Source organism: Scophthalmus maximus, chromosome 4, assembly GCF_022379125.1.
Source record: "Scophthalmus maximus strain ysfricsl-2021 chromosome 4, ASM2237912v1, whole genome shotgun sequence".
NCBI lineage: Eukaryota > Metazoa > Chordata > Actinopteri > Pleuronectiformes > Scophthalmidae > Scophthalmus > Scophthalmus maximus.
In genome coordinates, this window is record NC_061518.1 from 17,504,031 (window position 1) to 17,529,424 (window position 25,394).

At 41.0% G+C, this 25,394-nt stretch overlaps 1 protein-coding gene and 1 long non-coding RNA gene across 5 annotated transcripts in view; one reads left to right on the forward strand and one right to left on the reverse strand.

Annotated features, from left to right (window-relative positions):
* The window catches only part of LOC118302643, a 30,203-nt gene extending 10,508 nt beyond the window's left edge, over positions 1 to 19,695 (reverse strand). For both annotated transcript variants that reach the window (XR_007030586.1, XR_007030585.1), the window contains exon 1: positions 19,388 to 19,695. This is a non-coding gene — a long non-coding RNA (uncharacterized LOC118302643). The remainder of the gene's footprint in view (positions 1 to 19,387) is intronic.
* Positions 19,696 to 19,708: 13 nt separating this feature from the next.
* On the forward strand, positions 19,709 to 24,974 carry styx (serine/threonine/tyrosine interacting protein). Of its 3 annotated transcripts, XM_035628398.2 has the most exons (12): positions 19,709 to 19,916; positions 20,269 to 20,301; positions 21,508 to 21,561; positions 21,688 to 21,785; positions 21,883 to 21,943; positions 22,048 to 22,084; positions 22,171 to 22,210; positions 22,450 to 22,500; positions 22,839 to 22,911; positions 23,539 to 23,632; positions 24,412 to 24,461; positions 24,783 to 24,974. In XM_035628398.2, the coding sequence occupies exons 1-12, from the start codon at positions 19,857 to 19,859 to the stop codon at positions 24,861 to 24,863; spliced, it is 732 nt and encodes a 243-aa protein (XP_035484291.1). In that variant the 5' UTR covers positions 19,709 to 19,856; the 3' UTR covers positions 24,864 to 24,974. The 3 variants fall into 3 exon arrangements, with proteins under 3 accessions (XP_035484291.1, XP_035484293.1, XP_035484292.1); XM_035628400.2 differs by having other exon boundaries at positions 19,710 to 19,916; positions 24,412 to 24,974; XM_035628399.2 differs by lacking the exons at positions 19,709 to 19,916; positions 20,269 to 20,301 and adding an exon at positions 20,308 to 20,466.
* The last annotated feature ends 420 nt before the right edge of the window (positions 24,975 to 25,394 follow it).

A 25,394-nucleotide genomic window follows, 5' to 3' on the forward strand; every position in this document is an offset into this window, starting at 1 on the left:
ACACTGTACTGAGTGATTGAGGAAGAAAAAAGAAAAAACGTACAGAACCGCGTGACCCCGGTGGCCCACAGTGAAGAGCAGCCCTCTGTGCTGGTCTCCGTGACGCATTATCTGTTATTTTGAGGCCATTGCGAGGTGTTACAAGATAAGTGCTACACAAAATGATGGATGGGGAGAGGTTGGAGTCTAACAGTATTAAGTGATGAGCAGCGTCTTGAGCTACTGAAAAATAAAATGGTAAGCTTGTTGGAAATATGGCACAGTGGACAAATCTGTTAAGATTTTTAAAGAAATGTTTGAACTTGACTTATTTTCTGATGTTAACTTTTGACTGGTTGTTAAAAGAAATGGAAATTGATATCATAACACTATATGCATGTATAAGCAATAAATATTTAATACATAGAATATCATATTTCATGAAACAAATGCTATTTTTTTATATTATGGCAATATTGGTTGTATTTCTCACTTCTATCGCGTATTCACTGTATTTGTTTTAAAGGTTATCAAGGTGAAAAACAAAGTGCCTGGTGGTAACACTGATTCATTTCTTTATCAAAACATTGGAAAGTAGAAAACATTTTAGGATGTCAAATAACCACATAAAATATCTGGACAACACAGTTAGGTAACAGTACTGAACGTCATACTTTGGACAAACAGTCACACCTAATCAATCTCTTACCAAAGTAAAGTGCTTCTCTCGACCCTGAGAAGGCTCATGGCAGAAGTATAGTAATTTTAAATAAACCTTCTAAACCAGATGAAACCAAAATATAACATTTACAACAAAGTGAACGTATAAATCCACTGATGGCTACGACCACATTACTATCTTTTTGTTTTAAAATGCATCACTGCTACTACGTTTATACCTGCCATCAACAATGCTCTTGAGTTTCCGAGGGCCCAAAACGGAAGAGAAACGCAAATCGCCCCAAATTTAGTTTGAAAACTCTGGGGCGGCGTTGAAGACGCTGAAATATGGACAGGCACAAACTGAGATGTCTGTAAACTCACTTTCTGATTTGTTCTTACAATACCGGTCTCGACTCGATTACCAGCAGTGAAGGCAAAGTGTTGTAAACACTAGCAGTACAAATCCCTCGTCTCACTTTTGACCATTGATGTTTCTAGTTCGTGAATGAAATAGAAAATGTAGCAGTGTGGATGTAGTCTAACATTTAAAAGGAAGCATGTAAACTGGAGTAATGGGGCTTTTTGGCGTGAGTGTGAATACACAATCATTGGGGAAGTTTCTTATACTGAACATTGTTATTACTGTGGTCCTGTTTAATGAGAATTGTGATATTCATGCTGAACAATTGATGTGAAGATGAAAGAAAACATTTTGTCAACCACACTAGTAGAACGGGAATGTGTGTCATGGTCAGTCCTTCCATCACTACATTATTGGTCCAGATTGAAGTAGCTCATTCACTATAGATTTGCATTCATTTTGGTTCACATGGTTCCCCGTGATGAACTGTGATAACCTCTGCAATCCTTTACATCTAGTTATAACATCAGGTCGTACGTGTCAAATACGTTGATTTATAAATATCCTTCTAATTAATGACATTAGTGAAAATTAGATTAAGATGGTTAACATGTGAAACTTTTTGACCTGCTGAACATCCCTGTAAACCTATGCTGTAAACATGTTGGCAGAATTAAATTAATGCAGATTTTCATATAAATGTGTTTTACAGTATGTGGTGATGAAATCTCAGGACCATAAAGACCTTCTAGCTTTATATCCAATCCATCAACGCTCCACCATAATGATTTCCCACAGAGAGTCCCGGGATGGAACAGACGCCCACAGACCTCGACTATACACGTTAACATGTGCAAATACACAAACTTACAGTATTTTCATGAACACACACTGCGCGGAAAAATCCTACAACTGTTAAAATGCGCAAACCCTCATACATTTATACAAGAACACAAAAAGCACCAATATGCTGGTGAGGAGGTGACATAACACATCCAAGTCTCGCCCCACAGTGATGGATGAGTCGAGGCATCCCAAAGCGAGTCGAAACGTTCCACAACATTGACAGAGAGAAACAGAGATGGGCACTTTGTGTGTGTGTGTGTGTGTGTGTGTGTGTGTGTGTGTGTGTGTGAGCGAGAGGGAGGGTGACTGCAAGAGAAAGAGAGGAATGATTTTGGTGCGTGTGTGTGAATAAGACAAAGAAGTTGTGTGTGTGTGTGTGTGTGCGTGCGTGTGTGTGTGTTGATGGCTGTTGTCCTGCGAAGTAGAGCGTAGGGTGACAGTGATGGAGAGGTTCAAGGGAGGAGGTGAGAGGGATATGAGTGGGGAGAGGAGAGTGGTGAGGACGACAACTTGGTGCAGTCGGTGGTTGATGACTTGAGGAAAAATGGGAGAGGAGACAGACATCATCAGACAGCAGGGAGAGCGGGAGAGGGGTCGTGACTGGCGAGAGAGGGAGAAAGATTCCATTACTAGAGAGAAGCAGTCGGTTGTCTTCTCCGTCCTCGAGGAACGCTTCAGAGCAGAAGTGGAGTCACAAGCTCACAGCCTGGAAAACATGAGTCCCGCTCGAAATAAATTAGATTTCAAAAAAAGAGAGTGTGATCCAGCGCTTCAGCAGACATGGACAACACGTGCAGACAGTGCAGAAAGACGTTATTCTCATCTCTGTCATTGATGCCCACATACCCAGCAGGTCTGTCTCTGAAATCAAATATAGATATCACATTTTTACACCGTTCCAAAGGATGTTTTCACATTTTTGAAACAGTTCTGGTGTGTCGCTCAATATTTGTGTGACCACAAAAGGATCAAAAAATTATGAAGTAAGAAGCTAATCAGGAGGAAGAAGTGTTTGTGTTTTATTAATCAAATGTGACAGTCTGTCAGTGGGTGTCCACTTTGTCCTTTGTTACACAAAATATTTAGATTTTCAAACACATGATTGTATAATTGACAGGGAGGAGTTTTGGAAAAGTCTGGATTCTGTATTTTAAACCATTAATGAGTGTGAATTTGTAAATTGTTTTGTTTTATTGTGCGGAAACATTGTAATCATGGACGCATGACCAATAATGCATGGGGCAGCGATTACCTGCGAACACTTGTTTTTGCTATTGCAGATATTTTTTTCACAACTGGAAAACGAGCATGGATTTTCCTTTCACAATAAGAATACATAGGAGACCCTAAAAATGACCAAAGGTGTGAGTGTGAAAGGTTGTTTGTCTCCTGTTTGTCTCTGTATGTTGGCCCTGTGATGAGCTGGCGACCTGTCCAGGGTCTGCCCCCGCCTAGAGCTCAGTGTCACCTGGGATCGGCTCCAGCCCCCCTGAGGGATACAGCAGTATAGATAGTTACGTTTGAATGAATGAAATCTCTTATATCCAATATCTGGATATAGACGGTGAGATTGTGGCCAATTTTGCGGTGTGCTAGATGAGCACATCCCATAAAAAAACACAAAGGATTAAAAAAATTAAGAGTTTGCTCACTGTTGCTCCCTTAGGCTCGAAACTTCAGTGGAAGGCATTTCATGTCCCAACATAACTGAGACTGAAGAGGAAAGGGAGCCAGGCTACCTCGCAGTGCAGATTTTGGAGATTAATGCGGCCAAGATCACAGGTCTGAGAATTAACAATGACGGATGCTATAGGTGTAATATGTGTAAATAAACAAAACAACAACACTGCCCATATTTAACCGACCTTTTTAACAGTGTATACTTTGTATTGCAGAACCGACTCCCGGTCCCCGATGCAGTCCACTTAAGCCCTTTGTTATCAGCATAATGTCAAGGCATCACTGTAATACAGAAAGATGAACACACAGCATCCGTCGGCTTCCCCTCGGTCTCTCATAAGATGAGCAATTAACAATGCATTACATATGTTAGGGTTTTATTTATGACTAACAAGCAGTTAACAAATCATGATTTCCTCCATGACTGAGTGTAATGTCGGCTCTCAGTGGAAATTCGGATGAGTTACAGCAACCTGACAGCTGTATTTCATAACTACCCGGCCACGCAAGGCACAATAATGCTGATTTAAGTCCCTGTCTGAACCAGCCAACGGGCACACTGCGGCGCTGTATCACTTTATCACGCCCAGTATCCATCTCCCACAAACAAACAAGCTGCCGAATAAGCACAATAAAAGTTAAGTGGTGCTAAAGTTAAAGAGATGTTGATTTGTTGCCTGGTTGGCAGTTGGTGTCAAGGGAAGTAATAATGAATGAAAACAATGGGAATGAGAAGGTTAGGGGAGAGACACGGGGAGAGAAACAGGGAATAAATAAAGGTTTTTCAAAGTACATAGGAACACAAAGACAAAATAGTAAAAAAGAAAGTAAAAGTTAAAAGACAGAGAGCGGCGAGGGGGAAGAAGCAAGCAGAGAATGCAAATGAGAGGGGGAGAGTATCGAGGAAATGATTGCCGCTATTACAATTATCATTAGCATGTGTTGTTGGCAATAAGTCGTCTCATCATGGTGGATCCTGTCATCATGCTAATTGTGGAGGATGCCGTGTTGTAGCGTGCAGGGGGCTCTCTGTGACGGGGGGGGGGGGGGGGGGTTCACCGCAGGAGCACTTACGGTTAGTTTGACTAAACGTCTGACAGACACGAGCAGATAACACACTCTCCTTGGTTGTATTAATTGTATGTGAAAGTAGAATATAATAGGAATTGTTTGCTGTATAGTTTACTCTGGTGAAATTGTGTTATGTGTAAAGGAATATGGAAAACATGCTGAATGCGTTTCAGATGTTCTGAGGAGGCCCTCTTCTCCGACGATTGAGTTTTTGATTGCATACATCAGGACACCAGCTCATGCATGGCTAGTGGCTCTTTCTACTTAGACAATATTAGGTGTTTTTTTCAACAGGGGGCCATGGTTGATACTTTTGTCTCAAAGAATACTATGTATAACGCTTGGTCCTTTGTCTGAGGAGATTCTCCTCTTCGCTTCATGCTGTAAGTGCCTGACTCGCAGACGACAACATATTGTATTTTCCTCTGCCATCAGCGTTTTGTGTTCATTTTGTTTATTCAGAGTGTTTTTGTGAACAGGGAAACTTACCATTAAAGTTTAAAACTTGTGGCATTCTCGGGCATCTGAAGACAGCGTCTGGTCGCCCGCACATGAACTGTCACTGCTGCAGAAAAACCATGCAGCATCTCTTTAAGCCGTGCCAGCGGTTAGTGTGTAGCTCCACAGATGGGAATGTCATTTAAAAAAATATTTTGACTGCAATGGATTCAGAAATCTGTACAATCACAGACTATCCAGTGTACTTCCATGTCCTTGAATTTATTATTTTATTTTTTATATATACACCCAGTGACATTTAAAAAAAAAAAATGTTTTTATTAAAACAGTACATAGTTGTGGTTCCCAGAGAAGAAATCATGCTGACTTTACTGATCCTCTGACCTTTCACTTAAAGCCATGAGGTTGACATTATTGTCAAGTTCCTCTGAGTTTGTGAGTTAGCCTATGGGAAAGTTAACCTACAAAATGTCTGGGTTAGTTGTAACTTCAGCATTTAAGTCATTTAAGCTGTAAATAGTCTTGTGTTCAAATCTTGCAAGTCCCCCAGGACACAGGGGAACCAAAGAGGATGGAGTAATGGACTGTATTGCCTTCCTCAAGGAGGTAATGTAATTGGTTTGATTTGTTTGTTTGTTTGTTTGTTTGTTTGTTAGCAGGATTACTCCAAAAGTTATGGACGGATTTGATCAAAGAAAGGGTTCGACATTGATAACAGGTGATACATTTTTGGGAGGAATTTTTATAAGGATTCTTCACCATTGTGAAGTAGGGCATATAGGGCATATGATATCTCTACCAATACATAACATTTTACACATAGGTAGGTCAGATGGGGATGGTAATGCAGGATTTGGATGAAGCAGCATATGGGCTGGGAGGTCTGCGCTATTTGGGGGCTCTTTGCTTTTGCTTATCTTCCTTTAAAACTGTCAGAACGGCGCAAAAATAACAATGTTTACCTTGGTGGTAAATCCAAATTCTAGGATGAAATGAAAATGTTTGTCAAATACCAGATAGTGTTTTCCTCATTGTTGTGTCAAATACATTCATTTGCCTAAGTCATCCTCCTTCATCGATCATTTGTCTCAACTCTACCAACTTGATGCCTGCATTTTTCCGCCTTTTAAATCCACACATCCATCGTCTATCTTTATTAGACCAGTTAAAGGTAAGTGGCTCCACTCTAGAATACAGACTCACACCCTGCAAACACACACTGGAGTCCAAGACAGGCTGACAGTCTGTAAATGTCATAAATGAACAATGCGGGTCCACTCTCGACCCGTGAAGTAAAGTGTTTTTGAATAAAACTCTGTACCTGCATCTTATTCATTCCCTTTCATTCTGTCGGAGGCAGCAGGTTCGGTGAAAGGAAAGAACCTGGCCTGCAGTCCATCCACATTGAGGCACATTTGCGGAGTAGGGTTTACTTATGCAGTGTAAAAAAAAAATTGTTTGGAAACTTACAAATTTACTATATATTTTCATTTAAGGCTTCAAAGTTCACGAAGTAATTTGCCCAGTACAATCTCCCCAAGGGAGTAACAATGCAAAAGGGAGTAAACGTTGAATTTTCCAGTAGAAGATACAGTAAGTGCTGATGCAACTCTCACAAGGGGAGCCCTAGATCTTACATCTTGATGAGTTTTACTTCTTTAGCCCCTGGCTTTGGCTGAAAGTTGTTCATGTTCATTAATATTAATTGGACAAATGTAGACCAAAGTAATAACACATACAATTTCGTAAATGTGATGGTATTGAACTTACATTAAATTACTTGAGTAGTTGTACAAATTTTTGTGCTTTACTTTTTCCCGTTTGCCCAAACTGCATGAGCAAGTGCACAAAAAATACAAGTGCAAACCTGGCGTATATGGAGGAGAAGCTTGTCTCAGCAGACTACTAAAGTTTGAGAGGCTCATTCAACCCAGTTCATTGGGATCACTGAAATATCGAGTAAAGCTGCCAGTATCTTTTCATCTAACCTTCATGTTGAACTATTCTTCGAAATGTTCTCTAAATGGTTTCAAGTAGTCTGATTAGTTAATTTTCAAGTTTGATTTTGATTGCATTCATTTCCTTTCCACCATTTTGAAATAGTGTTTAATTTGTGGTCAATAAAAGATGCTGATGTAAAGCATTGTGATTTGATGTATTTCAAGAATTTATTCTTGATACTTATTATTATGTCCCCAGTCAACATAAACCACTCGCAAGTTTTATGCAGGTTAATTTTTTTCATTTGTCTTGTGATCACGTACGATTCTAATTTAGATTCTAATTAAAGATTAGGTGCATTACTTTTTTTAAAAAAACAGTTTAAATTGCTAACGTATTCCTTGGGAAAATACGATCATCAACAGGGCTTAAACTTCTGAACATATTCAGTGTAGCAAGTTTCCATGCAGCAGAGCCGCTGAGCACTATAGCAACTACTATAGCAACTGCTACAGCCCCACTCCCCTTTCACGGGGCCTATCAATCTTCTCTGTCTAAAGATTTGACTGTCAAACTGCCTGTCTGATGCCAGCGATCAATCAAGATAATGATGCCTTGAATTATAGTTCAAGTAGTTCAAAGTTAGACAGTGAGAGTTGACATTTACAGTGAGATATCCCCTGAAATTTGCAAGCTTTTGAAATTTTGAGGTTTCATGCCATGCAACACGCAGTGGGCGTCCTTTTTGTTGTTGTGTGTTACACACATAACAGATTTCATATGTTGTGCTCAGACAGCAATGGCAGATGTTCAGATTTACAATGTTTACATTTTTAAGGGACGTATTACAGTATTATATTATCAGCACTGTTGTCACAGTGACCCCACTGCAGGGAAACAAATTAAGAGCTGTTGCTTTCTCTGATTTAGCAACGTTTTAAGCAGAGGGAAGAAAATACAGATGCCTATCAGATGCCTCAGAGACTGGAATTTCCCTACTCTTGACACAAAAACAAAATCTTGAATTCTTCAATAGCATTTTTATGGCATTGAGACAAATTTCCCTCTCCTGTATGGTATTATCCTGTTACTGAACTACCTCCCAGTGTGGGTCCAGATGGTTAAATGCATCGAGCTCGGTACAACAGGGGAAAGAAGTGAGTCTGACTAAGTGATATAAAATGCACAGTAGTGTGGGCGGGTGCTACAGGACAGAGAGAAGGGCGCGTGTGCTGTGTTTGAACACATGCTTTATGCCTACATCTGAATGTATGAGCAGTTAGCGCCCCACCTCTCCCAAGGAGAGTACAAACACACATACAGAAACTCAACGGCAGGTCTCCACGCCCCATAGAGTCCTGCAGCGCAATTACAGCTCTGATTACTACCAGCAAGGTCATGAGGATCCTGGGAGAACTGCAGAACAGCTGATTGTGAATCTCTGTCGGCACTAATCTGTGACACACTGTGCCACATTCAAAAATACATAGAAACACCCAGAGGCAAAAATAAAAAAAGGCACAATGGCACAACAGCTTTATGTGCTGTGAATTTGCATCAATGAACACATGCATATACAGTACTGTCTGCAGAAATGAAGACAAAGAACACATTACACACACACACACACACACACACACACACACACACACACACACACACACACACATGCAAGTGCACACAGTGATCACCGGCCCGGAAGGAAGGAAGGACGGATGGAATTATCTACAGCTAGTAGTGGCCAGCAGCTTAGGTTCTTGTAATTAGTAGTAATATTTGCTGGACACACATACACAAGCGCATACATAATTAAACTGTGACCCTGAGGAGTGTGTGTTTGTGTGTGCGTTTTTTCCCTGAGTGTATTAATGTATTTCCCCTGTGCAAGTGCCCGTGTGTGTGCACGAGTCCATTCATTTTATTCACGACCTCTCTCGTCACTATAGAAACCCAGAGTCACATCTCCTCGGGGTTTGTCAGACGTCTGTGTACCCCCTCTCATTGTGTGTGTTTTGAATACGTGTGTGGTCCCTTGTAAATTCCTGTACACGAACTTGTTGTGTGTGACAACAGGTTTGGAGGGCGAATGCACCAAGACAAGCCCTCATATCACAACACTGGCCTAATGAAAGCCAGGGAGTAATTGTGGGGCTAAATTGTAGGGCTATTGGAGCCCCCACCTCCTCCGTTTCTCATTTTCTTCTCCGGTCCAACAGCAATCAAGCAAATCTCAGGTGGCAATGGGTGGGTGGGTGGGCGCCTGATAATATGGCTCCCCTTCTCATTAAGTCTTCAGGTTCCCCTGACTTTATTGTGCTGCTCGGATTGCACAGTGCCAGCAGTAATAATTAAAGTTAAAGCCCTCTTCTATGGATGTGTTTTATTCCCGATTGAATTACCTTTATTAATCAAGGAAAAGATGCAGAAAAAAATCTTAAGGAGAGATGATCTGTATAGTGCATCCTACTTATTTGTGTTTTTAGCTCACAGCTCCAGTATTATTACATTGTGCTTTTGGCAGCATATAACTGGATGTGATAATGATGAATTATGAGATATTTCCAAAAGATTATGCAGGCACTTATTCTTAGCTGGGGACTTGTATGTCACAATAAGAGCAGGAAATAGACAATATGCTAAAGCTGCTGGTGTTGGGATTGTGGTGCCGCTGTTGCGGGTGAGGAAGTGCTCAGTGGCCTTCCACCATCATTTACTTTTACTACCTTGGAAATAACAAGGCCAACAACTACCACAAACAAGTCAACAACACCTGCAGCTCAGCGGATAAGCCATTGCAGTAGTCTCTGTTTGAAGCTGGTGCATAAAAGGAGCCGACAGGCTTGCTGGGAGTGCGGGTTTGGATTTGAAGAAGCCTTGTTGCTTTGAATTTGCTCTCTTGCCTCTCTCCCCAAGACACAAACAGGACCAAGCGTCTCTCATACAAGCAAATATCAGACCCGTTCGGGGTCATCTTTTTTTTTCCATGCCGCTCGAGCTATCAACAATTTCAAGAAGAAAAGGCCGCGAGAGAAAAGAAAGAAAGAGACAACCCGAGTGTGACCCTCACAGCCCACTTGTCAGTCAAACGCGAGCAGACGCTTGGAAGTAGCAGCCTGTCAAACCCTGTTAATTAATCCCTACATCTTTATTCCTCCTTTCCTCCTGGCACGCTGACAGAAGGCCAGACCGCGAGAAAAAAAAAATATGCACTGAAATCGAGAAGGAGCTTGCAGTCTATCTATGTTAAAGTCACACTAAGTTGTAAACCTCATCCTCTTAGTCAATTTCCCATCCCAGCTCAAACACATATCTGATGCACATCTAGGTTATATTTTTATGCTAACCCTGATCTGAACAATTCCCTGTAATTTTGATTTGGGGAACATTCCTGCTGATGCCCTCAAGACTCAACAGCATGGCACTTTTCGCACTCATCAGCTCTCTTTAACCATGACATATACTGTACAACGCTTGATACGTAATATCCACCTCAGGTGTTCCATCTTATTTGATCTGAATAAATATCAAAAGATTAAAATGATCAACTTATCACAAAATGGTAATTTGAACAGTAAATGTGATTGTCTTGATTTTAGACAGGACTATGACGACATGATGATGGGTGGTCCTATCCCCCCTGATATCTTACATGGGAGCTCTACATGTCTGGACAGTAGTGTTCATTAAGTATTTGGGGAATTTATTGTGTCCACTTAGGTGTGCTATGGACCTGTGGCTTACTGGCACAAGTGTAAATGGAGTAACACTAATGTAAATTCCCGCCGCCACCACAGGATTGTGTTATAGGGCAGAATATCAGCAATTACCAACTAGTAATTAGTTATTAGAGCTCGCGGCATCGGGTCTAAGCCGTGCCTGAGGAGCCTCTTAATGCTACAGCAACTTGGCAACATAATCAAGCAAGTAGGAGCAAGTGTAAAACTGGCCTCTATACACCCAAGCTAATTAGTAAATGAGGAGAAGCAGTGCAGGCGAATGTCTGACAACAAGGGCACCAACAACTGAGCACATACACATTACATTGTGCAACTGTGTCTTGGTCCTGCTAGAGGCAATTTTATGGTTTATTTATTCTTACTGTGTAGTGCTTCAATTTGTTTTGGGGGGTTTTCAAAATGAGGTCCCAATGACACAAAACATAACAACACTGGATGCCGGGTATTGATCTTAGTTTTGAATAAAGAATATTATTGGCAGGTAAAGAATTCTGATTCTGCAGGTCAGCCCTATCACACAACAACACAGCGGTATACGATAACAACAACAATAATAATAAAAATAATAATAATAATAAAATGAATTATGTGAATTGTATTAATATAGTACTTACAGTGCTTTGAAGTGAAAAAGAAAGTAAGTTAAAAACACAAACCCATGAAACCCCTCTTAGAGGACATATACACATATTGGAATATGACTTATATATCTCAACAGCACTGAGCCCAAACATTGAAAATGGATAAGCAAGTATAATATTGTTATAAATAAATAAAACAATATAAATAAAATGTAGTTAACAAGATAAAGATGGGAAAAAATGTGGCTACAAGGAAGAAATGCTCATTTAGACGTGAAATTAAAATAAAGGAAGGACACGAAAAGTGTTCATTCTTTACTCTTTGGTGCAAAGTTGATAGAATATGAAAATATTGGCTGACTATCAGCTGTATGTATATCAAAACCATCATCCATGTTGCAATATCACGATAGTGTTCTGCATTAGAAAAAAAAAATCTCAAGCCACCTGATGAATGACCTGAACATAACTGTACTCATTTCATGCATGTATGACCTACAAATGTATAAAATCAAATCCTATGGGAATGGGAAAGAGCAGAAAGGAGGAAGACAGCTAAGTGTAGTTTCCCAAGCCAACGGCCTCTTGTCATTATAACGCCCAGAGGGACTGGAAGGACGCGTGATAGAGACCGAAAGAGTATAGCTGTTTCCCCCCAGAGGGGTGAAAGACCGACTCGGCATGAAATACATCACGGACGACATTTGTACAAGCTCTCACCAGTCTTTGTGAGAGTGGGGTCTAAAAGTGTGACACCACAGAAGTGTAGACGTTTGATTAAATGTGCACATGTATGTGTACGCTTGTACACGCGTGCCAGTTTCCCTTTGTGCACGGCTGTTTGAAACCACAGTGCACTTTACAAGCGGAAATCACCATATTCTCATGTTCACGCCGCAGAGAGAGAGAGACGAATCAGGCCGAAGCCAGGATGAGCTGATGGCTTATTAATGCACAGGGACCTGGTATGTGCCCAACACATTCAGACTGTGCATTTAGCTTTTGCCCCATTACGGGCAATATTAAGCCGAAGGGTGCAGGGCCCATTTCCAAAGAACCGGCCTGTAATGAGAGATCAGAGGCAAGGTTTTATCATAGGCAATAAAACATGAGAACTGCGTGTCTGTTAATAAGACCCCGAGAGGATTGGAGGGGGGGGGGGCGAAAGGCGTGGGATCCTTGGATCAAAGAAATGTCTGCCTGTAGAGGAGAGGAGAAGAGAGGAATAACTTCAAGAATGGACAAAAGGCAGTGGAATGAATTTAAGTAGGATCAAAAAAAAGAAAATCACAATAGAGAAATCATACAAAAAAAAATAATGTTCTTTTTCCACTCATTCTTAAGTTTTATTTTTTTCTATCAGCTTCCCATTTCTGCAGCATCGTGCTGCACCATGTATTCCATCAATGTATGTTCTTTGTTGCTGTTGTATGTCCACCGAACTGTTCTTCTCACACTCAGCTCTCCAGCAGGAGCCAAGAATGTGGCCAAATCTGCAACTAAGACAATTTTAAAAAGAGAATCTGATATCGCTCGCTGCTCTAAGGCCGCAATCACACCTTTTTTTTTGCATCTCCCTACTCGGAGGTCAGAAGTGAAAACATGAATGTGGAGCAGCTGCACTTGATGTGACTAGATCCTGCACAATTCATTTTGGTCGGCCTCCCTTGGGCAGCTATGCATTCTCGTTAATTCTGGAAAATTTGAGAATGTGCAATGCCACGCTGACAGAAACTTGAAATGAAAGCAAAACCAGCATCAGGTTTCAGCTATTGTGTGTTTTTCAAGATGAAGACATGTGTTTGTGTTTGAGCTGCTGATGGCAAAGTCATTTTAATCATCTTACATTTTAATGTTTACTGCATTAATACTTACTGTGTGCGTGTGTGTATGTGTGTGTGTTTGTGTGTGTGCGTGTGTGTGTGTGTGCTGCGGGTGCAGATACTGCACATACTGTCTTAATTGCAACCAGCATCTAACCAGCTGATTGACGCTTGTTTTGAGATTGAGAACGATTAGCCTCGTGAGAACTCTGAATTAAAGATCTCCTAAAATTCTTCAGCAAAAACTAATCCACACGGTCACAAGGGCTAATGAATCAGACTGGATTTATAATTGACTTAGAGCCTCGTGGCGTACATTGTGAGGCGGCGTAGACCTCGGTATGATCCTCGTGTGCAGCCTCACTGACGGCCCGCTGTCTTTGTCAGTCATCACAGCAGGCCCTGCTGAATGGCATCCACGTAAAAAAAAATCATTCCATCTGTATCAGTATGGAATTTATTTGACAGTAAATTACAAGCCAAATACATTGCCATGGCTTATGATTTCTCCCACGAGTATCTCTGGTCAAATACCAGACTGCAGATATACAGTAGAGGATCAATTATTGTTGTACATTAAAAGCATATACAGTACAGTGTTGTGCTGTTTCTTTTAAAGTGTCATTTCCCTTCCACGGATGTGTAGGTTGGCCCTATGATTAAAGAAACCATTTTGTTATGAGGCAAAGTCCATCGTTACTAATGCCGCGACCTTTTCATTAGAATGGACTTCAGAGACGCGGGTACACGCTTTCTAAAATAAACAGGCTCCCACCCACGCAGGACACGAAACTTACAAAAACACAAATTTGAGTGTAAGGAATCATAATCCTGTATGCCCACATAAAACCAGAGACTGAAATGTAACCACAAATGTATTAACCTAGTAAGATCATTAGTCTGTGTAAGAAGTCTTGGCTGTGTCACACAGCTGTAGGAATCACAACCCGTGTTACTGGTGTAAATAAAGCACACCACACTGGTTTTACCGGAACTGCGATTATCTTTGAGCGCCATCAAAGGTTTTTCTGTCTATTTACAGTCTGCATGTTTGTTTGCTGTTGTGTTTTCTTAAACATTGAATAGTTATGTCCCTGAGGAATAAACAAATCAAATAAGAAATTAAAATAATATTTTAGAACAAATCAAATTACATGTAAAAAGGTACTGTAGGCCTCCCATATTCACATTATGTAGTAACAATATCCTTATTTCTCACTCAGAATCTTCATTTGGTGTCAGCTTTTTAAAACTAAATAAATAAATAAAACTATGAATCAGCGAAGAAATTATGATCACCTCTTTTCATAATTGCTTTTCTGCGTGCATTTCCTGTCAGAGGGAATTTGTAATTCATTAACAGGGCCGACTCCTCTGCCCACGTCAGGCTGGAAGGCAAACTCTGCGTTCTTGTTTCCTATCCCGCGTGGCCCTAATGAAGCAGGATTGATAGCATGCCAGCGGAAACGCAGCTCACCTCATCAGCCACCAGCCAGGGGAGGGACGCTCTCCAATAAATAGTGCAATAAACACACGATTAAGGGCCCACATATTACAGCTCCGTTATTACATCCTACCAATTAAGCATCAGGGGCAGCCTCCACATTGGTATCGCTGTACGCCTGTAATCAGTAATGATGTGCTGAATCTCAGCAGCAGACTCAATAACCAATGAGAGGGTGGAAGTGGGTGATGGTGGAGTATCTGTGCGTAAGCTGAAGACTTTAGGTTGTTGCCTGTCTTTGGGCATTCGGTAAGGAAGACAGTTTCCAAAGGAATAAAAATGTATAGGATGGATTTCTGTTCCTATCATAAAGTCTGATTATTAATTCTAAACAGCCCGGAGCTGACAGTACCTTAAGCTGATGCTCCGCTCCACAGGCAAAAAAAAGCAAACACAGCCAGCACACTCATCCGCTGTGACATGCACTGTAATATTGATAATGTTTCCAGCTCCGGGCCTTTTTTTCATTAAACCAAACTCGAGAGCCTTTGGGCTGAAGGCATTGTCAAAATGTAAGGTGCGCTTGAGTGAGTGAGCGGGCGTGCGTGCATTTATGATCTGTTTTTAGCACCGTGTCTTGTACAAAAGAGACGTGCATATTCACAAACAACTCAGGCCCCCACCCACATCTGAAGTTCCTCTCCTGGACGTGGCCACGCTCTACACTAGCTGCTGTCGGTGCCGCCTGGATCCTTGATATTTGTGTTTGACTGCCATCTAGTGTGAGAGGCTAGCAAGTGGATGATTGACATGTCAGCATACGTGGTAAGATCTCTAGTGGAGTAAAAGTTGTCCTCCTAAAAGCAGTGCAGTTACTCCAAGTGAACTGAAATATACTGTAGAGACCCTCACTTCCATCATGAATCCAGGCCAGAAATAAAGATACTGCTCTTTGTCATAGCGCCGGAATCCAGGAATAATTTGAAGAACATTCAGATAAAATCACGTAAAAATTACCTGGCAATCACAAAATCTCCTGATCTCAATCCCTTGGCTACAGTTAACCACATAATCAAAGTTTCTTTGCTGGCTGAGATCATTTAATAGTTGAAGATGAAGAGATTTTGTCAGAAGGTTGAAGACTTTTATCATTCTCTGAGGAATTTGAATTTTTCTCTCCTACAGTGATGTCATGGGTGAGGAGTATGACTTAATATAAATAATACAGGCCCCTTTGGGCACAGTGTGCAAATTCTGAAGGGGATACTTAGCTTGTCCTCTAACTTACTTGGCTTCCTCTGCCTGTGATGGCTCTGTTCATCATGTACAGTAGTTGCAGTATCGCAGTTTTTATTGACTGTAAAATCATGATTCAGTAGATCTAGCGTTACAGATATGCTATTTTCATCTTCATAATAAATAAGCATTTTTAGTTTCACACCTAAAAAAAATGGACTTTGATGAACTTTTTTAAACGTTGTCATAGCTCTTCTTTAGTTTCATCATTGGTTATGTTTTATGATGCTTCAAGTCAATCCCATTAATTCCTAAAATAATAATTCAGTGTTGTGAATGTGTAATGTTTTATTAGTGAAAATTCAAGGTCCGAAGCTTGGTTGATTACGTTTCTCCTCTCCAGCTTTAATATGGTACAAGGTATATATTTTCTTATCACCTGGATCTAACATATCTATCTTTGCTTCTTTTTGACCTTGGGTGCAGCAGGTAGCTGGCGTGTTTCAACTGATCATCCCAATAGTAAAGAAATCACAAGTTGTCATAGCTTGTGGAATCTGTAAAATTAGACTCATACAACAAGGAAATATTAATTCTGTTGTTTGTGAATCTCATTAATTTTCACTGGCACTATTACACCAGACAGATGTCTGTTAATGATCCCCATGGAAATGTCTTGTGCTGTCTAACATTCAAACTGACGCTGAAGTCCCAAAGGACTACGACCTGCGGGTGCGTTATAAAAGTCTAAACTCTCAGCATCTAAAACGACTGTAACAATGACTGATCAGTCGTTGGAATTGACAGCCAACCCCATCAACCTCAAAGATATATTGTGGTCATTCTGCTCTGCGGGCCAATATTTAGTGTTCCATAAAAATGAGGGTTCATTTTATACCATTTGTGCTTATAGTGCATGCGAATTAACACTCAATCATTTTTGTAGTGTTTTGCTTGTATTTCATTAAATTGTTTTGCCTATAAAATTGTGGTTGCTCTTTTAATTATGGAAAATAAAGAAATTTAAACAGACATTCACCAGCAACATTCCTTTGACTTATTACAGGCCCGACCCAGCTGGAGCAGCGGTATAGAAAAAACATTATATTTCAACACTAAATAATTTGCTCTGATTTGACAGCAATTAATGCTTCACTTGAGCTACTACACAATGGTATAAGTCTACACAGGTTCAAGTTGTATACAAGCAATACATAATTGTATTTTCAAGTAGTAGAGGAAGTTTTAATATGCCGTCAGGAGCAAGTGTGTTAGTGTGTGTCTGCTCTTAACCGTTGAAGTTGGAGGGGCGGGTCTCTCTCCTGCACATAAGGCTTAAGATTCACTTATCTCTGATACAGAACGACCACACTTTGCGGCGAATCCGTCTCTATACCATAAAGGACTTAAGTGTATCATGTGTTTTAAGTTTCTGTTCATTGGGTATTCCGTGTAGCCCTGAGGATTTAAAAAAAAAAAGTATTTTGTACGTTGTGTTACAATAAGGTCCAATAAATGACCCCTTGACAGACTAACTTGAATTATTTACTTTTTGTAAAACAGTCTTTTGTAAACTGGATTAGATGAATTTAATTAAAATAATCACTTATGTTTAAAGGCCACGGGGCATAAAAAGATAACGCTGGTAATATTCTGTTTTCTTTTAAATGTCAACTCAATCCACGAAAGGCCAATGACAAAGTGAATTCAGAGCTGCAATTTGGTTGTCGAAACCTATTGGAAACCCATGTTTATTACCACAAATGTAGGCACAGTTAATTATAGTTATTTAGTCCTGACTCCCAAACAATGTTATAAATACTCACTGGCTCATTTCATCTACACCTGATCGAGCCACCATGTCCTGCTTCTATCTAACCCCTTCCTACAGTTGTCCATTCTGTATTCTTATCTTTGCCCTCCATCATTTTGTTTTCTCTCACACACGCCCACATTGATCTCCTCGCTCATCTCCTGCCAATGTATTTCTGCCAAAGTAGTCTGGCATGGCTGATCATTTCTGATTTGTCCTGGAGCAACAGAATATTAAAGTGCCATTGTCACCGGGATGTCTGCACAGCGGGGAAGCCACCTCGCAGGGAGAAACCAATCCTCTAATGCTTTAGAGACTGATAAAGATTCTTGAGGGAGAAGTAATTGACATTCTTCAAAACGTCTTGTTCTTCTGCTGTTAGATTACATCTCCCTCTGATCTGGGAAAGAAAAAAAAGACTTTCCCTCCCCGGGCCAGGAGGTAAACAAAAATCACAAATGCTGCACACAACAACAAACAGATGAGACGTCTGCGAGACCAAAGACACATCTACAAATTATTCATGCTCTCGGTTTTAAATCATCAGCAGTCATTGTTGAAGTGACTAGCAGGGGTGGATGGGAGAGAGGGATGTGGGCAGAACAAAAATAAAGGATTGGGACAAAAAAGGGAAAAAAGAAAAAGGAAACGATGACAGAGTTCAGTGAAAGCGTGTGGGTTGATAATGAATGTAATCTGCATTTAGATGAAATCGGGCTATGTGGTCATCCCTGATGTGAATTGACTAATTCCGTGTTTGGAGAGACGCTTTGAGCTCAAGAGAGACAAACCTGCTCATCAGGACTTCACACCCTGGGCACAGTTGGTTGAGACAACACAGTTCAAACTTCACAGATGGGAGCTGCAGCCAAGTCATGTCATGTTTCCAGTCATAGCTAGACAAAGTTTTTTCCTATGAATGAGTCGCATCACCTTTCAAATACACTTCAGTTAGCAAATGCATCATCATTCAAAAGCCCTATAGTAAGTATTCATCATGTTGATCAGGGGGAGAAATGTAAATCTTTTCTTTAAAAAGGGTAGTGGAATTGGTAGCATTTACATTATAATTATGCATGTTTTGATGTTGTTGTGTAATCAGCACTACGGTGGGTGAAGCTGAGCAGAGAAGTGGCGGAAAAACACCTCGTCAAATGTTGGTTTTAAATCGAAACAAACCTTTTTTATGGGTAATGCCGACTGAAGAAATGTGAGATCGTGAAAACAGCCACTAAAACCTGAGTGCGTAGGGAACTTTGTGTGACCAGCAGAATCCCTTCAATGTTTTTTCGTCGCAGATTGAAAAATAACCTGTTCAGACTGCACCTTACTACTCCCTGAATTATTATATATTAAACAAAGAAATGTGCACTTAATTACAAACAGCACTTTTTGCATATTTGATGAATGTTTATGCACTAATTAATTTCTGCACTTCTGAAAAATATCTTCACGGTTGAATGCACTTATTCTAAGTCGCTTTGGACAAAAGCATCTGCTAAAGGAATTTAATGTTACGTGACCAGATAGTGTGTGCAGTGCTGAGGCTGAGCCCTTCTTAGGCCAGTCTCACCCTGGTCTTGCCACTCAGCATCCAGCAGACAGCTATTTATGTCTAACATGATCAGGCTCACAGAATGTATTGGCACAGTAAATGCGTATGTGGGAAGATAAATGCTAAATAATCACGTGTTCTTGTATTTCACTTTATCTCTGTGTTAGATTTAGTTTCAGTTGGGCATGAAAAACCTACCTCGATCCATCACAGTCGCGCGCGCTTCCCCCCATCGTCCACCAGGCGTCGCCGTTTGCTCCTGCGCGCGCTTCCCCCCATCGTCCACCAGGCGTCGCCGTTTGCTCCTGAGCGCGCTTCCCCCCATCGTCCACCAGGCGTCGCCTTTTGCTCCTGCGCGCGCTTCCCCCCATCGTCCACCAGGCGTCGCCGTTTGCTCCTGCGCGCGCTTCCCCCCATCGTCCACCAGGCGTCGCCGTTTGCTCCTGAGCGCGCTTCCCCCCATCGTCCACCAGGCGTCGCCGTTTGCTCCTGCGCGCGCCATCCGCCAGCGTGGTCACGTGACTCGTCTGTCAGGGGACAGCATGGCGGACATGCGTGTGGAGCCACGGAACGAGTGGCACCGACTGTCCAGCTAACCGCCCCGCCGCGAGCAGCACCGACAGCGCGCGTCCCGCCGGCCCGGCGCGTGGCAGCAACACACGGCAGAATGGACGAGGACAACAAACTCCAGTTCCCGTCTCTGCCCGCCACCAAGGAGGAGCTGCTGGTGAGTGTCTGCGACACGTCCACTGTGGTGTCGGTGTGGCTAATCTGAGCTAACCCCCCCCACTCCACTGCAGCACATCGGTCCATAAGATACGCATGTCCTATCTACGGGGAGCCGTGAGGGTCTTAGGGGGTGCAGTGAACATAGTTATGCATTTGGTTTGAACACGTGTGAGTCGGTTGTGTCTCCGCTCGGCTGTTCGCTGTTAGCCTAGCCTCCCGCCGTTAGCCACGTATGTACACAAAGTGGACTCGTGAGCCGCTGTGGCTGCAACATGTCCACAAGATGTGTCACACCTACAAAACCTCTTTGCTTCCGCCTCTAACCTTCCGGTACGTTTCCCCTTTTGCAGGACTGGGCGTATCCGATGAGACGAGAAATGCAGGTATGAAAGATGCGTGTGTGTCCTTATTCTCATCATCTCAGTGGTTCATCACACAAGGAGCCTGTGGGTTTAATGACAGATTCTGAGACTGACTGATTCGAGCCTGGCAATTGCATCTAATGCCTAATGTCTCAGTCGACCAGAGATAATGTAGTTCACTTCCAGGAAAATGTATCAGCAAATGTGTTGTTGTTGTTGTTGTTGTTGTTGTTGTTGTCGTTGTTGTTTGAAAACTGCATGCAAGCTTTGATACACGTCTCCTGCGTAGAGATGCCCTGATACCACTTCCCCCTTTCCGATACGATTCCATTACCTGAACTCTGCATATCGGCCGATACAGAGTACTGATCAGATACCAGAGCATTTAAATAATAATAATAATAATTAACAGCTGAATGTTACTCACCTTGAATGAAGGTGATGATGCTGTCGTTGCTGTGTGGCCTGGCTCAGGTTAAACCCTCTGAAAAACAGATGCATACGGAGAATGAAGCCATAGAAACTCATTTTATTTTCTAGTTTGACAACAAAAATTCATAAGTTTAGTAATAAACAATAATTTCTTCCTCTGAGTGGTGTTTAAAGTGCAGCCACAGACTTTTGAACAGTATAAAACTAAATTAATTAAGGACTAAAGTGTTACAGTTTAGAAAAATAAAAGACCTTTTGTCTGTATCTTTAACAGTAACTGTATAATACAACAATACGCTACACATTGCCATTTCCCTTCCCTGCGTGAAATAATGTCAAATTGCTGACATTTTCGTTAGCTCTGGCGAAATTGCTCCTTCAGGACTTGCCGGTGGCGGTGCAGCGCAACTGCTGTTTTGGAGAAGTGATTTCTGGGAAAAGAAAATTGCATTGGTATCTTGGTGAAACAAATTCAAAGACGTGATATTGGATCAGTACATAGATTCACATACTCACTGGTGCTGGACTCAGCATTTCGGGCCGAATCTGAAGCATTTCTGATACTGGTATCATAACATCTCTACTCTTGGGTGTGGACAGATCCTGCTTTGTTCGCTGAATGCACCACAACAATGCCACGGACATTAGTAAAGACATCCTATTCGTACAGAGGCTTACTGTCTTCATCCTGAGAGAATTCCTGTACTTTGGGGTCTTGTGATCCTTTTGAACATCAATTGATTTCACTGCCTGTGTTGATAATTTGTTGCCGTGCTCTATCTTTGAATTTTCCAGGAGATATTACCGGGATTTTTTTTAGGTCCCTACTCTGCTGCAATGAAAAGCAAGGTATTTCTTTTTAAACAGAATTTTAACCATGTGTACTTGGTACTTACAGACAGTGACACAGGGAAACAAATACATTTTCTGCTCATATACTCATCTCATATTACTTATTTCTTTCTCTTTTCCCAGCTGCCAATTCTCGAGAGACAGGGCATAACGCATATTGTGTGTGTCCGCCAAGACATTGAAGCCAATTTTATCAAACCTAATTTCCCTCATACATTTAGGTAAGTATATATACACTTAAATGTTTGATGTAGATACCTATTTGATCAAGTCCTTTTTTTGCTAACGCACTGATGTTGTTGTGTTGCATATTTGCAGATACCTTGTATTAGATATTGCTGACAATCCAGTGGAAAATATAATACGATTCTTCCCTACGGTGAGTTGCAAAGTATATTACGTCGTCTTCATATTTTCTTCTTGACAAGCTGAATTGAGACATCTGGCATTTTCATTGTGCCCGTTTCATTTTCTCCTTCACAGACTAAGGAATTTATCGATAGCTGCTTAGCAACAGGAGGTAAGAACTCATGCCGTTTCTACTTTCATTCTCAGAATGTCAAGTAGGAATAGAGTCTTATCGACTGTCTTGTCTTTCTCTTTTAGGAAAGGTACTTGTTCATGGTAATGCAGGGATATCAAGAAGGTGAGTTGTCTTTTTGCGTTTATGATATCACTTGCATTCATGATAAAACTCTTCTCTACATGCCACTGTAGCAAATGATGTACTGAATGTGACATGACATATGGCTGCAGGCTTCTAAGAATCCACGATATATTTTTAATAGTAAATTCTAAGATGAGTAAATTCTAAGATGAGAAAAGCTGAGGTCAATCTTCGGCTGTGAATGTGACACTTGGTCTATTATTTATTCTTTCTCTTAGTGCCGCCTTAGTGATTGCATACCTTATGGAAACTTTTGGGATGAAATACAGGTAATTTATTCTCTTATTTATTATGCTTCACATTCCATTTTCTTTTGTACTGAATAGTGTTTGACAACTATGTACGCTATGCTTCACATTTATCTCAAGTTTAGCCTGTGTCTAATTCATGAAGCTATATTCGGAACCACATGAGAGAAATTGTGTGATGGTTTGCAGATATCATAAAAATATAAACTGCAGCATAATTGTAAGAACATTTAGTTAAGTATTCTTGTTACAATTAACAGCTTAATAGATTGACTGCATGTGTTACAGTTGCGTTTACAATGATGTATGTGAGTGTTTCAGATGCTGAATGTAACCCTCTGCTCATGTTCACTACGTAGGGATGCATTCAGCCACGTCCAGGAGAGGAGGTTCTGCATCAACCCCAATGTGGGCTTTGTGCATCAGCTACAGGTAAAGCTTGACTCGAGACACAGATCAACATGTCAGTCCAGAGAAAAGTGAACATACAAAATCTGTTGCCATTACTGTAAATACATTTAATAACAATGACCTGGTATACTGTCCTGAAATGTTTCTTGTGTCGCTAAAGCTAAATTTGTTTAGTGTTCTAAACCTTTCATATTTATTGGGGGGGGAACAATAGTGCAGTCAACCAACAATGATTACCAGGCACTATGTCAATGCATATGAATTCTGAGTGATCGGCTTCTGGTGTGACACTGCAGAAATGATTTTTCTATGTTCAGTACACACACACCATCTCTTAACCTCAGCAGGCCACATATTCATTTTGTTAGTCATATGACAAGCATGTGCACCTGTGAAGGCACGTTGTTTATCAGCACCGTGGCTAAACTGGCATCTTAATGAAGTATTATAACCAGGGATATTCTGATATTAGTCATTAGAGACTTTCCAGGCTGGATGATGTAATCGCGTTTGCTGACTGAAGGCGTATGTCAGCTTCTCAAACATGTTTAGAGATGAATAACATACCGTAACGACATACTATGTGCTGCTGACCGTACATTACTGCTACCACCCGTGTAGCTGTATTAATGAGTGTTTGTTTCCTAGGAGTACGAAGCGATCTACTTGGCCAAATTGACCATTAAAATGATGTCGCCGATGCAGTTGGGCAGGTCATTCTCCTTACAAGCTGGGATGCCAGGTTGGTACACAGCGTCTCCGGTCATGCACAGCCGCATCTGTCTCCTCATGACTGATGTTACTGGACCGGCACAGTTAACTGTTGAAGCTTCAGCTCGGTGTGAATAATAAAATACGTTTTAAAAAAAGGAAACACAGCTGTAATGTTGTCACCAGCATTTCGTGATAGTGTTCTAGAAGTTTCACATTTGAAAAAAAATCATATTTTAACGGTGACTTTGTCTTTGAATTGGGCTCTCATTAGCAAACAAGAGTCATCTCTATTGTGGGTGATTTCATACCCGACTGCATTAATTTGATGCCACAAAGGTTTCTATTTTAAAGACACAGACGCTCGGAGCCCGTGTGAATTGACTCAAAATTTCCTTTTAAAGCTAGATGTGTTGTGTGCTGGTGACGTCACCCAGCTCTGTCTGAGAGGTATTCAAGATTTGGGAAGTTATTATATCATTAGATCATAGATTATTTATACAGACTCACCGGATGTAGTCTCATCAATGTAGAATCATTGATCTAAAGGTTTTAATATTGGTTCAAAGAAGTGTTTGTTTCTTTTCGCCCTTATAGTAGAATAATAATGGATGCAGCCAGATGATTCTCCAGCACTGGCATGGCGCTGTGGAGGAAGATCTGGTTGTGCAAGAGTCACTTGACTGACTCAAGTGATTGCAACCCTGTTTTTAAGCTCAAAACATTGGGTCATGACAGGGTTCTTGCTTGTGTTGAAGTACAAAGTAGGTTAAATTGTTCTTTGTTTACATTTCTACATTTCTTCAACAGGAAGTCGCAAGCGCAGCCTGGAGGAAGACGAAGACTTTGGAGCAATGCAGGTCACAGCAGCACAGAACGGATGAGCTTTGCTTATATTTAGCCGTGTGGCGCAGTGCACTCTTTTTTTTTTACATTTTTAATGGGATTAAAAATGTAAATATTTGAACTTTTTTCTAAGGGGGAGGGGAGGGGGGACCACTCCTGTCTGAGACATGGAGTACTAACAGGGAATGGGCAAATTTGATAACTCTTTTTTTTCCTTTTCTTGAACTGTATGCACTGATGGGAGATTTTTTGCAGTTTTATAGTATTTAAAGCATTTTGCATTTGCAGCGGGACAGTATTGCAATAATGCACTTTCGATACTTGAATTTGTGTAGACGACCAGAAGGGGGCAGTCGGCAAAAGGGAAAGTAGCCAGGATGTTGCCCAGTGGAGGACACGAGAAGAGGAAGAGCTAATGCCTTTATTTTGGGAGTATTAGGAATATGGACTAATATCCGGCTTAATGTGAGATAGTAAAGATGAAAAAAAAAAATACTCACTGCTTAATAAAAAGAAGTGTGACTTGAGTCCTGTTCAGTAGTGTTTTTATATATTATAATGCTCTTATTGAATGTTATTACTCAACACATTTTTAGCTGAAGCTATGATAAATTCTGTTGTGCTGTTCATTATTTTAACTAACCCTTCTGAATATCTTGCTGTGCATGTCAGCAACAATAAAAACAACAGCTACTGACGAGCACTTACAAGTTCACTGACCTAACATATCGAAGAGCTTTGAGGACAGAAGGAGTCGAACCATGAGGCTGAACTCTAGACTTAATTATGAAACAAATTTTGCAATGACAACACATGACATACATTAACTACAGAAATTAAATTAGTGTAAGAATGTGATAAAGCTGGATTTCGTACAACAGAGCCTCAGTGAATAGATGATTCTATTGGTAAAACATAGATCTGCTCCTTAGAACATTTTCAGATTT